The sequence below is a fragment of the Bufo bufo genome, chromosome 8 (genome assembly GCF_905171765.1).
Source record: "Bufo bufo chromosome 8, aBufBuf1.1, whole genome shotgun sequence".
Taxonomy (NCBI): domain Eukaryota; kingdom Metazoa; phylum Chordata; class Amphibia; order Anura; family Bufonidae; genus Bufo; species Bufo bufo.
The window spans coordinates 11,874,691-11,889,377 of record NC_053396.1 but is presented as its reverse complement, the minus strand read 5'-3'; the positions used below and the strand labels follow the sequence as shown (position 1 = coordinate 11,889,377).

At 42.2% G+C, this 14,687-nt stretch overlaps 1 protein-coding gene across 1 annotated transcript; it reads right to left on the bottom strand.

The window, feature by feature from the left end:
* Positions 1-727: 727 nt before the first annotated feature.
* LOC121009399 (myosin-4-like) lies at positions 728-13,850 on the bottom strand. Its single transcript, XM_040442506.1, has 39 exons — positions 13,650-13,850; positions 13,422-13,565; positions 12,682-12,838; positions 12,234-12,261; positions 11,639-11,753; positions 11,431-11,523; positions 10,211-10,274; positions 10,039-10,137; positions 9,857-9,960; positions 9,614-9,752; positions 9,364-9,482; positions 9,122-9,271; positions 8,866-9,036; positions 8,473-8,779; positions 8,328-8,398; positions 8,149-8,236; positions 7,947-8,064; positions 7,721-7,844; positions 7,495-7,631; positions 7,154-7,409; positions 6,825-7,067; positions 6,569-6,745; positions 6,328-6,473; positions 6,154-6,244; positions 5,680-6,069; positions 5,469-5,595; positions 5,226-5,344; positions 4,911-5,107; positions 4,647-4,830; positions 4,389-4,554; positions 4,173-4,297; positions 3,787-4,095; positions 2,511-2,714; positions 2,301-2,426; positions 2,013-2,183; positions 1,676-1,780; positions 1,493-1,588; positions 945-1,079; positions 728-809 (listed from the first exon to the last, which is right to left on the bottom strand). The coding sequence occupies exons 1-39, from the start codon at positions 13,848-13,850 to the stop codon at positions 792-794; spliced, it is 5,814 nt and encodes a 1,937-aa protein (XP_040298440.1). The 3' UTR covers positions 728-791.
* Positions 13,851-14,687: the final 837 nt, after the last annotated feature.

Genomic DNA, 14,687 nt, shown 5'->3' with positions numbered 1-14,687 from the left:
TGTTTGTGTAAAATGGATTATCATGGAGACCGCAGCAGAAGGTGTTGGGCATAGAAATCCTGTGGCTTTCTATCCCGGAAGCAGCCCATAAATCAGGTGTGCATGTTATGTGTATATCTAACTCTTGTCCGAGCTGATATACAGGCCTGATGCGGCATTACTGAAAGTCCGTCTATACGTAGAGGGTTATAAAAGATCACACATTATAGTTATGGATTGAAATACAGAAACACCTCCACAAGCCATTATCATCATGTATTTCAAGTTATTACCCAAAGTATATTGACAGATATCTCTTTACAATATATCTTTTCATTTGTCAAGGAAGGTAAGGATTGGATGCTTTGAGTTTCAACATGTGTCAAGCATCGGCTTCCTCCTCTCTCCCCATTTCCAAAAAAACAGAACTATTTAGTAATGTAGATGAAGCAGTACTTTGTGAGGTTTGTACACAGCAGCCCTTCATTATGGCTGATAGAGGGGAGTCATAAGTGGTGGACATCCCTCTATGATATCTATAGGACACATGAGGTTGTCTATATGGGACAACCCATTTCATTCATCAGACACTCTTGCAAGCTCTAGAAAACTGCTATCGTAGTGCAACAGCAGAAATGTATTTCACCAGTAAAGTGCATAGACAGCTTCTCAACGTGGATTGCATTTTATTTCTTTATGACGCCATTTAATGAGCAGACAAGACTTTGACATTAGAAATTACAGGAGTGTGAAGGAAGAAAACCGCATTCTGCCCTTTTCTTCCCGAGGCCTTAGGCTTGAGATGGAATCGCTCACTCGCTTTCTCCCTTCTGTAGAGGAAACATGGAGTTAGTTTTTCTCTAGCACTGGAATAATGTGATTGTTACATTATATTAGACAACAGGTAGACATGTAAGTCATATAGTGTAGAAATAATATATAGATATGAGAAAATTGTCCTGTACCTTGCCACCGATGTCGCGGCTCTTTGCTCTGAGTTTGTTCACTTGGGACTCGGCAATATCGGCTCTTTCCTCAGCTTCCCCCAACTCATGCTGGACTTTTCTGAAGCGGGACAGGTGGGCATTGGCCTGTTCCTCCTTGAAGCCAAAAGAAAAGAAAATTCAGTTATACTGAAAGCCTACAACAGTTTTATATTTAGCCTCATGGTCTCTAAGCCAAGTACACCCTACTGAAATAAATCACGTCAGAGCAGTATGAGTACCCCTTGGAGACATGGCATGTACCCCCAAATCTTCAGTGTACCACAGCCTAGGTTCCAACACATCCACTCTATAATTGAAGTGATTTAGAGCTAGACCCGTTAGTCTCTAATGTTCGAACTGGCATTTTAAAGTGTGCCTATACTGTATTCATCCTAAGAAGGTCACACTAAATTAAGATCTTCAGGTCATAAAACCTCTGGAATACTTTAAGGGGTACGTGTGTGGAAGTACACATACAAAGGAATGTAGACAATGTGCAAATAATACCCTTCATCTGATCAACTTACAGATTCCTCAGCCTGCCTCTTGTAAGCCTTGACCTTCAATTGGAGCTTGTCTACCAGATCTTGAAGTCTCAGAACGTTTTTCCTGTCTTCTTCACTCTGTTAAAAGAAATGGATGCATTATATTTTTCCATAAGAGATCTTGTTTCCACTCCTAAACCATCCCTTAGTGCTTGATGACTGTACCTGGTAGGTGAGCTCCTTAACGCGCCTCTCAAACTTGCGAATGCCCTTGATGGACTCTGTAGAACGTTTCTGTTCAGAATCAAGCTCGTTTTCTAGCTCGCGTACCTAAGACAAGGAGGTCATCATTTTTACTGAATCTATAAGTTACTAAATAGGAGACATTGAGAAAATTTGTACAGTATATTGTAAAAGAATGACCAAAAGTATGTATACAGTCTATGTAACATATAAGCCCTGGGAATAGGGTCTTGTTCTCTCGTAAATTGACTATTTCAATGACCACATGTCTGTATAAAATTTGATTTTTTTTTGCTTGAACTGGCAAAAAAAGACTAACCCTGGATTCCAGTTTCTGGATCTGTTTCTTTCCACCCTTTAAGGCCAGTTGTTCTGCTTCATCCAGACGGTGCTGAAGGTCCTTCACTGTCTGTTCAAGATTCTTCTTCATTCTCTCTAAGTGGGCGCTGGTGTCCTGCTCCTTCTTCAGTTCCTCTGCCATCATAGCAGCCTGTGGAAGACATACATTTATCCAAATTTTCTCCACGTGTCTACTAATCTATTATGTTAACAAATTATACTAATTGCCAGTGCCACACAAATCAGGGAGAGCAAACACAATACATACATCAGTGATTGCCTTCTTGGCCTTTTCTTCTGCGTTCCTAGCTTCTTGGATTGCTTCCTCTACTTCGGTCTGTAGTTGACTGGTATCATTCTCTAACTTCTTCTTGGTGTTGATAAGGCTTGTGTTCTAACAGAAAGAATACATCTTATCATCATTTGTCTTTTCATGTTATATTGCACCCAGGAAGAAGATCTTTATAAAATGTCTTACCTGGGAGTGAAGAAACTGAAGGCGTTCACTTGCATCCAGAAGTTCCTGCTCTGCCACCTTACGGGACCTTTCTGTCTGTTCCAGAGCAGAACGGATCTCCTCAATTTCAGCCTGTTGCAGGTTGTTCCTACGTTCCACAACAGCCACTTGTTCTTTTAGGTCTTCCTGGCTCCTGATGGCATCATCCAGCTGTAGCTGGGCATCCTTAAAGTCAAAGAAATAGGAAGGTGACATTTAGGAAGAGTAGGCATGTTTAGTTTTATCATTGCAGAAAAGTCCTTGACTAGTATAAGAAAAAAGGCATATACAGTACAGACCAAAAGTTTGGACACACCTTCTCATTCAAAGAGTTTTCTTTATTTTCATGACTATGAAGGCATCAAAACTATGAATTAACACATGTGGAATTATATACATAACAAACAAGTGTGAAACAACTGAAAATATGTCATATTCTAGGTTCTTCAAAGTAGCCACCTTTTGCTTTGATTACTGCTTTGCACACTCTTGGCATTCTCTTTATGAGCTTCAAGAGGTAGTCCCCTGAAATGGTCTTCCAACAGTCTTGAAGGAGTTCCCAGAGATGCTTAGCACTTGTTGGCCCTTTTGCCTTCACTCTGCGGTCCAGCTCACCCCAAACCATCTCGATTGGGTTCAGGTCCGGTGACTGTGGAGGCCAGGTCATCTGGCGCAGCACCCCATCACTCTCCTTCATGGTCAAATAGCCCTTACTTTCAACGTTTTCCCAATTTTTCGGCTGACTGACTGACCTTCATTTCTTAAAGTAATGATGGCCACTCGTTTTTCTTTACTTAGCTGCTTTTTTCTTGCCATAATACAAATTCTAACAGTCTATTCAGTAGGACTATCAGCTGTGTATCCACCTGACTTCTCCTCAACGCCACTGATGGTCCCAACCCCCTTTATAAGGCAAGAAATCCCACTTATTAAACCTGACAGGGCACACCTGTGAAGTGAAGACCATTTCAGGGGACTACCTCTTGAAGCTCATCAAGAGAATGCCAAGAGTGTGCAAAGCAGTAATCAAAGCAAAAGGTGGCTACTTTGAAGAACCTAGAATATGACATATTTTCAGTTGTTTCACACTTGTTTGTTATGTATATAATTCCACATGTGTTAATTCATAGTTTTGATGCCTTCAGTGTGAATCTACCATTTTCATAGTCATGAAAATAAAGAAAACTCTTTGAATGAGAAGGTGTGTCCAAACTTTTGGTGAGATGCAGAATGCGATGATTGGCACATCTGGTTGTACCTTCAGTTGTGCTTGCACATTTCTCAGCTGTTTCAGTGCCTCCGTTGCTTGACGATTGGCATGGCTGAGCTGGATCTCCAGCTCATTCAGGTCTCCTTCCATCTTCTTCTTCAGCCTCAGAGCGTCATTCCTGCTCCTGATCTCAGAGTCCAATGTGCTCTGCATGGTTTCAATAACTCTCTGGCTGTTCCTCTTCAACTGCTCAATCTCCTCATCTTTCTCTGCAACCTTCCTGTCCACCTCAGATTTCAGCTGGTTCAGCTCCAGCTGGATGCGAAGTATCTTTGATTCTTCATGTTCCAGAGATCCCTATAAAAGAAAGAGACAGTGAGTAAAGGTAGATAAGAGTTTACGATGGCTGATGCCTTGATACAATGCCACTATACCTCAGCTTCTTCAAGGGCAGCATGCAGATCGCTCTTTTCCTGTTCAACAGCTTTTTTGGCTTTTTCCAATTCATGCACAGTTTTTCCAGTCTCTCCGACCTGTTCCGTTAGATCTGAGATCTCCTCTGCATAAGGATAAACAATGTGGATGATGAAATGTTAATGTGCTTTTTAATTGGAGAACATAAAGCATAGTTGATGGTCTCTCATACTCACGTTGTAAGTTCTTGTTTTCCCGTTTCAGAGTTTCAAGTTGTTCCAAAGCCTCCTCATATGCGTTCTTCATCTTGAAGATCTCTGTGCTTAATGAACGGGCATCTTTTTGAGCTGCCTCCAATTCCGCCTGACCCTCTTCAAATTTTTGTTTCCATTCTGACAAAACCTGTTAAGTTACAATTTATGTTAATCAACTATGAAATAAGAAACTTCTAGAACTATTGAAGTCTAAGTACTTTTTGTCATATTGTTTTCAACCTTATCAAAGTTCCTTTGCTTCTTGTCAAGAGCAGCAGCTGCGCTATTTGCCCTCTCAACATCAACCATCAGGTCCTCAACTTCAGCCTGGAGCCTCTGTTTGGTCTTCTCCAGGGAGGCACATTTGGAGTTTACAGCTTCTACTTGCTCCTCAGCTTCCTGGAGACGCTGTGCAAGCTTCTTCCTGTAGATGAATAGTGAGAAGGTGAGTTATTCTTCCTACACACCATTGTTTCTGTCTACATGACATATGTTGGGTCATACTTGGCTTCTTCCAGCTCCTCTGTGCGCTGAATGGCATCAGTTTCATATTTGGTTCTCCACTGGGCAACTTCACCATTGGCCTTGGACAAAGCTCTTTGGAGCTCGGCCTTTGCTTCTTGCTCCTCTTCATATTGCTCTCGGATTAAGTCACAGTCGTGGCGGGAAGACTGCAGAGCATGAGCAAGGGCGTTCTTGGCCTGTAGATGAAATCAAACCATGACAACAAATCACCCTTCACAACATTTTTACTCCTTAATGCAATAATACTATATTTTTAAAAAAATTCTTGTAGAATTTTTTTTTCTTTTTTTTTACCTTGGTTTCTTCCTCTAATTGTCTCCTTAATTCTTCAGTCTGCTGTGTGAAAGCCTGTTTCCCTCTGGTCAGCTGAGAAATCAGAGCATCCCTTTCTTCAAGTTGACGGGACAATTCACCTGAAGAAGACAAAATTTATGGTCTAAATTCCTTCATGATAACTTAAGCCAGTCCAGTATTATATCACTTTTATATTTCTTGTTGTTTTTCACTTATCAGTGACTGTTTTCTATATGAACACACCATTTTCAGTCTGGAAACGTGCTTTTTGGGTTGAGAGTTCATTGATAAGACGCTGGTGCTCATCATCTTTAGCCTTAATTTCACTGAGTTGGTCTTCAAGGACACGGCTCACTTTTTCAAGGTTGGCCTTTAAGGATAAGTCCCAGTATTATTTTTGTGAGAATTTAAATAGTACATAGACTAACATATTTCTAGAGGATGATTCTAGTACCTTAGATTTTGAGACATTTTCTAAGTTGCTGGCAAGGTCATCAACTTCCATCTTCAGCTCGCTCTTCTCCTTCTCTAGCTTCTGTTTAACTCTCTGGAGATTATCAATCTGTTCTCCAAGTTCAGCGACACTGTCGGCATGCTTCTTGCGCAGGGCCGCAGAGGTGGCTTCATGCTGGAGGGTTGACTCTTCCAAGTCACGTCTCAGTTTCTGGAACTCTGCCTCACGCTTCTTGTTCAATTCAATCTGAGCTGAGGTTGCTCCTCCAGCTTCTTCAAGACGTTCACTGATTTCCTCAAGTTCTCTGGACAAGTCAGACCTTTGCTTCTCAACCCTGGCCCGAGCAGCACGCTCAGCTTCAATCTCTTCCTCCACCTCTTCAATACGGGCCTAGTACAAAATAATGAAATATTAAAATACAATCCAGCCGATTACCAGGAGCCAAGACATCACTTCGCCATGATATCAATATACCTGCAGCTCCTTGATCTTTTTCTGCAGTTGAGAACTCAGGGACTGCTCATCTTCAATCTTTCCTTGTAGCTGGCTTAGCTCAAAGTCCTTTCTGCATTTAAACACCAGCATGAGTACACATGCACATTAAAAAGATATGGCGGAAGATTCATTTTGAAAAAGCAAATCACTCACTTCTTTATTTTTTCCTCAGCTTGTTGCTTCTCATTTTCTAGATCCATAATAGACTCTTGGGCCAATTTCAGATCGCCTTCAAGCTTTCTCTTAGCTCTTTCAAGATCAAGACGAAGTTTCTTCTCTTGTTCCAATGAGCCTTCAAGCTAATACAATTATTGGTATTAAATTATAAATCATTGCACACACCTCACTGAAAATTTTGATAATTTCCTTATTCCATTCTAATACTTTGACTCACATCATCCACTTGCTGTTCCAGCTTGATTTTGGCTTTGGTCAGAGAGCTGACTTTGTCCTCCTCAGCCTGCAGGTCATCAAGCGTTTGCTGGTGAGCCTCTTGGAGAGCTTTCTTCTCTTTAGAAATCTTGGCGATGGTCTCATCCATTGCTGCCATTTCCTCAGTAAGGTTTTTAACCTAAAGGAAGAAGAAGTCAAAATGTTTGCAGTGTAGATGTATATTCATTTAACAGCACTATCACTTTCATGTTTCTCACCTTGTTTTCAGTGGCATGCTTTTCCTTCTCGACTTTGGCCAGAGTAAGCTCTAGGTCATCAATGTCTTTCTTCAGTTCAGAGCACTCATCTTCAAGTTTCCTCTTCTTGGCCGTCAGTTCAGCATTGCTTTCCTCCTCATCTTCAAGCCTTTCTGTGATTTCCTTTATTTTGGCTTCCAGATTGATTTTGTTCTTAATGAGACCTTCACACCTCTCTTCTGCATCAGTCAAGTTCTCTCCTTCCTATTGAATTGAAAGTTTTGTACTATTCAAATATTACATTTTAAATCATTTCATGTAAAATAAGCTTGTTTAGAAGACGCTCTTACGGATTGCACTTGCAGCAATAAGTCATTCTTTTCTTGGAGCAGAACAACCATTTTCTCTTCCAGTTCTTTCCTCCTTGCATCGGACTTAGTAAGGGCTTCTTTGGTCTTCTCGAACACTTCCTTCATGTTGGCCATCTCCTTTTCAGTCTCGGCACTCTTCAGAAGAGGTTTGATCTTAAAGTACAACTTCATCCATGGCCAGTGCTTCACATTCATGAATGACCTGACGTTGTACTGAATGACAAAGATTGCGTCCCTAGGGGCAAAAACAGCAATTAGTTCTATTTAACATCGAGTAGCACACAATGTGTCCAGTCTATAATGTATTGTGTAATTTTTACCTTCTTTCTACCATCTTTTTGAACTCAACTCGCATCAAGTAACCTCTACACTGAGCCTGGGTGCGGGTGATCAGTTGTGCCAATTTATCGTCTCTCATTTCTTCCAGAACACCCAAAAGACCAGCTTTAAAGAAAACCTGAAGGTGGGGGAGGAACATTCGTAGTTGGTGTCCTATATCCTCCTTCTTTTTTTACTGAACATTTCTATAATGGTTGCAAACTCTACCTTTGTGTGTCCAAATCTGTACTGTGTGTGATCGATATCAATGGAGCCCAGAAGCTTCTCTGATGCCTTTTTGCTGTCAATAAACTCCCCACCTGGAATAGCGCTAGCGTTCAGTATCTTATAGCTGAATAGGAAAAAATAGATTAAATTATTTGATGATATGTTTGTGCTCTATAAATTTCTCTATCTTTTTTTTTTTTTTTTTTTACTTTAGTTTTACTTTTACCGTTGTTTGAAGTCACCATAGAGGATCCTGCTGGGGAATCCCTTTCTGCAGATTCTAATACCCTCCAGCACACCGTTACATCTCAGCTGGTGGATGATCAGATGATTCTCCATGGTACCTGCAAAGGAAGCAATAGAGATCATTATTAACCGGATTGTAAGCATGAGAAGAGGTATTCAGTATTCCATGGCAGTGATTATACCTGGAGTCTTGGTCTCATTGGGAATCAGACAACGCACAAAGTGAGGATGAGTGCTCCTCAGGTTAGTCATCAGCTTGTTCAGATTTTCCTGTGGAATGAAATATGTGTAATATATAAAATGTACAGTAGTTACATAAAGAGAAAGGAACCATATACTAGAGAACACCTAGCATTCTTACTCTGAACAGAGCAGAGACAGTCTGGAAAGAAGAACCCTTCTTTTTCTTTCCTTTTCCACCTTCACTTGCGGCTAAGAGAATAAAAAGGATATTAAACAACTGTTCTTATGATTATAGATAAAGACATCATCTGTATAACACTTACCATCAGATCCGGCGTAACTGGAGTAGAGGAAGGCCAGGAGTTTCACTGAAGATTTCTGGTAGAGGCCAACCACAGTCTCGTTCAGTGGGTCCTTGTTCTTGTCCAGCCAGCCACTAATGTTGTAATCCACAGTACCAGCATAATGCACCAAGGAGAAGTGAGCTTCTGCCTTTCCTTTACCAGGCTTGGGCTTCTCAAAGTTCTTGCACTTGCCAAGATGCTGGTCATACAGCTTGTTTTTGAAGGAGGTGTCAGTAGCCTTGGGGAACATGCACTCTTCTTCCAGGATTGAGAAGATACCCATGGGCTAGAAGAAGAAAGCGGTAGGTTGTTAGTCACCCATCTCCGATATCTTATGTTTATGTGCTGTGAATTGTTAGAACCAGAACCAACCTTCTCAATGAGCTCAATGCAAGCAGCCAGATCCATACCAAAGTCAATGAATTCCCACTCGATTCCTTCCTTCTTGTACTCTTCTTGTTCCAGGACGAACATGTGATGGTTGAAGAACTGTTGCAGCTTTTCATTGGTGAAGTTAATGCAGAGCTGTTCTAGACTGTTGTACTAGAAAAGTCAATGAAGAGTAGAGTATAGAAACTGTTGTATATTGGAAAACAGAAACCATCGACTCTGTTATAATTCTGCTTACGTCAAAGATCTCAAAGCCAGCAATATCCAGCACACCAATGAAGTGCTGTCTTGGCAGTTTAGTGTCCAGCTGTTGGTTGATACGGGTGACCATCCACAAGAAAAGCTTCTCATAAATGGACTTGCTGAGGGCACCGATGGCGTTGTAAACCTAAGGGAAAAAAAATCCCATTCTCTTTTAAGACGTCTTTATCATTTCTCTCGGCAAGGAGTACAGAACTCCAATTTATTTTATATGTTTACCTGTTGAACGGTTTGTCCCTTGGTGACATATTCATTGCCGACTTTGACCCTTGGGTAGCACAAAGCCTTCAGAAGATCAGCAGAGTTCAGGCCCATCAAGTAGCCAATTTTATCAGCAACTACAAATGAAACACACAGACTATTTATTCCCTTGGGACATGTAGTTGACCACTGACATGCAAGTTGGATATACAGCACATTCTACGGAGACCTCTGCAGGGTGTAAGACTAAAGAACAATAGTCAGTTACCTTCAGTGCCATCAGGTTCAGCCTGCTCCTCTCTTTGCTTTTGCTTGACTTTCATATTCCCGTGGTGCATGACTGCTCCAGTCATCTTGTAGATGCCAAATTTTTCTTCTCCTGTGAAGCCCAGGATGTCGATGGCATTCTGCACATATATACGTACATGTCATTATATGCTCAGACCTCAAGAAATAATAGACATCATGGAACTTCTAACAATACAAGAAGGTTCCTAGGGATATGACTTACGTCTGTAGCCATCAACTCCTCTTCGTCATCAATGCTCTTCACAGCAATTTCACCTTGGCTGATGAAGGGGTAGTCGTATGGGTTTGTAGTAAGGACAAGCATTTCTGCAGAAGACAAAAGCATTAGTCCTCAATACGGTCAACTCACTATTACCTTCCCTTAATGTATCTGAATGAACTCACCAACAACATCTGGCTTCTTGTTGGTCAGGATCTGGTAGAAGATGTGGTAGCTTCTCTCAGCTGAAAGCTGGAATGTCACTCTGGACTTCTCTAGCAGGTCTGTAGATGAGTAATTACAGGTCATTGCTGGTCAAAAGACAAATAACAAGTGACTAAAAAATATAAAACTTACAGGTCTCAATATCAGCGGAAGCCAGTTTTCCTGTGGTCTTGAAGTGGATTCTGATGAATTTACCCTAAGGATTGTGCATATATAGAAATTCAGTAATATATATATATATATATACACTCACCTAAAGAATTATTAGTGCCCCCATACTAATACGGTGTTGGACCCCCTTTTGCCTTCAGAACTGCCTTAATTCTACGTGGCATTGATTCCACAAGGTGCTGATAGCATTCTTTAGAAATGTTGGCCCATATTGATAGGATAGCATCTTGCAGTTGATGGAGATTTGAGGGATGCACATCCAGGGCACGAAGCTCCCGTTCCACCACATCCCAAAGATGCTCTATTGGGTTGAGATCTGGTGACTGTGGGGCCATTTTAGTACAGTGAACTCATCGTCATGTTCAAGAAACCAATTTGAAATGATTGGAGCTTTGTGACATGGTGCATTATCCTGCTGGAAGTAGCCATCAGAGGATAGATACATGTTCTCATTCTGTTTACGCCAAATTCAGACTCTACCATTTGAATGTCTCAACAGAAATCGAGACTCATCAGACCAGGCAACATTTTTCCAGTCTTCGACAGTCCAATTTTGGTGAGCTCGTGCAAATTGTAGCCTCTTTTTCCTATTTGTAGTGGAGATGAGTGGTACCCGGTGGGGTCTTCTGCTGTTGTAGCCCATCCGCCTCAAGGTTGTGCGTGTTGTGGCTTCACAAATGCTTTGCTGCAGACCTCGGTTGTAACGAGTGGTTATTTCAGCCAACGTTGCTCTTCTATCAGCTTGAATCAGTCGGCCCATTCTCCTCTGACCTCCAGCATCCACAAGGCATTTTAGCCCACAGGACGGCCGCATACTGGATTTTTTTCCCTTTTCAAACCATTCTTTGTAAACCCTAGAAATGGTTGTGCGTGAAAATCCCAGTAACTGAGCAGATTGTGAAATACTCAGACCGGCCCGTCTGGCACCAATAACCATGCCACGCTCAAAATGGCTTAAATCACCTTTCTTTCCCATTCTGACATTCAGTTTGGAGTTCAGGAGATTGTCTTGACCAGGACCACCCCCCTAAATGCATCGAAGCAACTGCCATGTGATTGGTTGACTAGATAATCCAAATAATGAGAAATAGAACAGGTGTTCCTAATAATTCTTTAGGTGAGTGTATATACACATTTTTACAAACCAAGTAGAAGTATTCTGAAACAGCTTCCCTACTTACAAAACGAGAGGAGTTGTCATTTCTCACAGTTTTGGCATTCCCGAAGGCTTCCAGCAGAGGGTTAGCCTGGATGATTTGATCTTCCAGAGTTCCCTAAGAGAAAGCACATGATAATATCCCTATGTAACCAAGATATCTAATGCAATGTACTGTTACACAGCAGTGACCAATACATATTCATAAACATTATCCATTATCGGTGATTTACCTGCAGCTTGTTGCTTGGCTCCTTCTTCTTTCCTGAATCACCAACAGCTGCAATTGTTGCAAAGTATTGGATGACACGCTTGGTGTTCACAGTCTTTCCAGCACCAGATTCTCCGCTAAAGAGGAATAGGTACATCGATGGTTTAGGGTATCGCGTTCCACAGCAAAATGTTTGAGGAAAATTGTAAAAAAAAAGTTCTCTGTATTGGCCCCTTCACTATGTAATCTTACAATAGAGGTCATTTACACAATATGTCTTAGTAATATGTTGGGACAGTTTCCTGACAAATGCTACTGTATAACTATATGGTGGCATGTATCAACCATAGGCTTTCATGTTATAAAAAAAAAAAAAAAAAGTACCGCACAGTATATGCTCTTTTTTTCCCCCACAATGCCTCACTTACCCATACAGCAGAAACAAAAGATGCACCGACTTATACAAGCCCGATGGAGGCCAAAAGAACATTGTTTTGACCTCCATCAGGAGGCCTTTTAATTCGTATGATGTATGTGGCAGGAGCTTTCCTGGAGCATACAGCAAACAGACACTGCAAGACACCGTGCAAATTCAGCCGATACACTCTTCTACTTACGTAATCAGAATAGACTGGTTTTCACGATCTGAAAAGCAAGAAAAAGACATTTATGTGTAAGCATGTGTTAGTGTAAGTTCACATATGCGCTAAGGTAATGTGGTAGTCTGGCGCAGGAACGGACCACCAGAGTTATAGTATCTGGCACAGCCGGACCCTATTGAGTATAATGGGATATGACGGCTTTCCCGTCTGAAAGTCAGTATTCATACTGGAAAGTTGTCAGATATAATTATAGTCCATGGGTATCCGGTGGGCCCAGCAGTATCTGGCTATGCTGGATACAGTAACTCCAGCAGACTGTGCCTCTGCCAGAGCAGACTACCAGATTACCTTAGGCATTTTTGAACCAAGACTAAGTTTTCCGGTACATTTGTCAGATTTTTATATCTTTTCACCAAATCTTATGTAAGCAATGCATTCACCGTTGCATCGACAAATTAATTACCTTGTAACATGAACTGATAGGCGTTATCAGAGATGGAGAAGATGTGCGGTGGGGCTTCTTGACGCTTCTTTCCTCTGTAGCCGTTAACCACTTCGGGGTTGTACACCGGCAGCCACTTGTAGGGGTTGACAGTGACGCAAAACAGGCCGGAGTAGGTCTGGGACAAGGAGAAACGTACAGTGAAGCTATGGCAAGTGCGGTAGCGATCACCAAGAGACCCGCGGGTGCGCACATAAGCTGGTGTTTTTTTTCTACAGTGTGCAAGCAGGGCCACTACTGATGGATTGCAGAATGGTCGTAACCATGGAAACAAGCAGTGTATAATGTGATGAAAAAATGAATCCAGCCAGCAAAGGAGGCAATATGGACAATCACAATACATTAGTAAGGGCCTTGCATTAACTTCCTCTACATAATAAATGCTATTTGCTGAAGTGAGACGACCCCTTTAAGGTGGCATACACATAAGATGGCTGTGGGCTGAATGCTCGTTTGGCCAACAGCTATCCTTCCTATACACAAAAGCCACAACCCCATACATTGATTAGATGGTTGGCTAGTCCTACTGAAATCGATGGCTATGGGGCGACTTTTCGTTTTTACCCAACCTTTATGAATTTTTCCGCGCTGCCTATACTACGTGAACACATATTCTTTCCTAAGACTGATGGACATCTTTAATTTCTCTACTCAGCAGCATTTGCGCCATTTTACCCCAGATGAATTCAGCAGATACTTACGTAGATCATCCAGGCTGCGTAACGCTCTTTGAGGTTATACAGCACAGACGCCTCGTTCAGGTGGGTCAGCATCGCCATGTCCTCAATCTTATCGAACTTGGGCGGGTTCTGAGGGTTGATCTGGTCTTCCCTTACTGTTACAGTCTGAAAGGAGAACAGACATCATTCCGCTGGCCGCTTTTCTCACACTCCTGGAAAACAGACTAACTGCAAATCTCTACCACTTACCTTTCCATCATCCGTGTTCACAGTGACTTTGCCACCTTCACGTGAAACTATTAACCCCTTCACGTACAGTTCTTTGGCATCGTGCACGTAGCACGAGTTCTTGGCATCAAACGGCATATTTTGAGCCTCTAATCTTTCTTTATCACTTTTCCGCAGATAGGAGGCGGCTTCCCCAAAAACCGCCATTTCCGAGTCGCCCATGGTTGCACTTCACTTAAAAAAAACAATAGGGGTTGATGAGATTTTTGTGCATTGCAATATACCTATTTATACAGATCTGCAGTCGGTGGGATGCGCTATCTGACATAATAAGGGATACTAAGAAATGTAGGATTGGGGCTCCCCTCCTTGTGATGGGTGGGACACCTGTCACCTATGCTGTGGAGGGGGCATACGTTTTCGCCTCTTCCCTTGAGATGTTGCAGCGTCAGGTACGAGTCTCCTAATCAGATTATTGTCTCTATTCTGTGCAGGTCTCATCCCTATGTCCAACCAAATACAAAGTGTTCCCCAACCTTTCTCTGCTGCTCCCCAACTGATGAATTTCCAAGCCAGGCTGAAACACAGAAGAGAGAGAGAGGTAAGAAGCTGAGAAAGTAGGTGCTATCCTAGTCATTGTCTGAGCAAAGAGCCACACAACGTTTCAGAAGGCGAGGGTCACGTACTAAACGTCCTAGTTTTTCCACTGTGAAAACGCGAGCAGGTATTTCGGTAGATGACCTCACTCCTGCACAGGGCAGCGGCAGCCATCTTGCTGTAAGTATCTGCAGTGAATGTGGGCCAGACATCTAGAGCTCCACAAGAGCAGGACAATCTGAATCAGCCTATGTGATGGTCAGGGGTGCACCACCAATGAGGCCAGGTTAGGCAGCACCAGGTAGGAGCAAGAGGGGGGCAGCCGAAGGGCCATGGGCTGAAGGGGAAGGGGTTAGGTTAAGAAATTTCAGTTTTTGCCTCAGGTAGCAGAAAGGCTAGGTGCACCCCTGGTGATGTTGAACACCTTTGTGTTAATGAATACAACAGTCACTATGGCAGTAA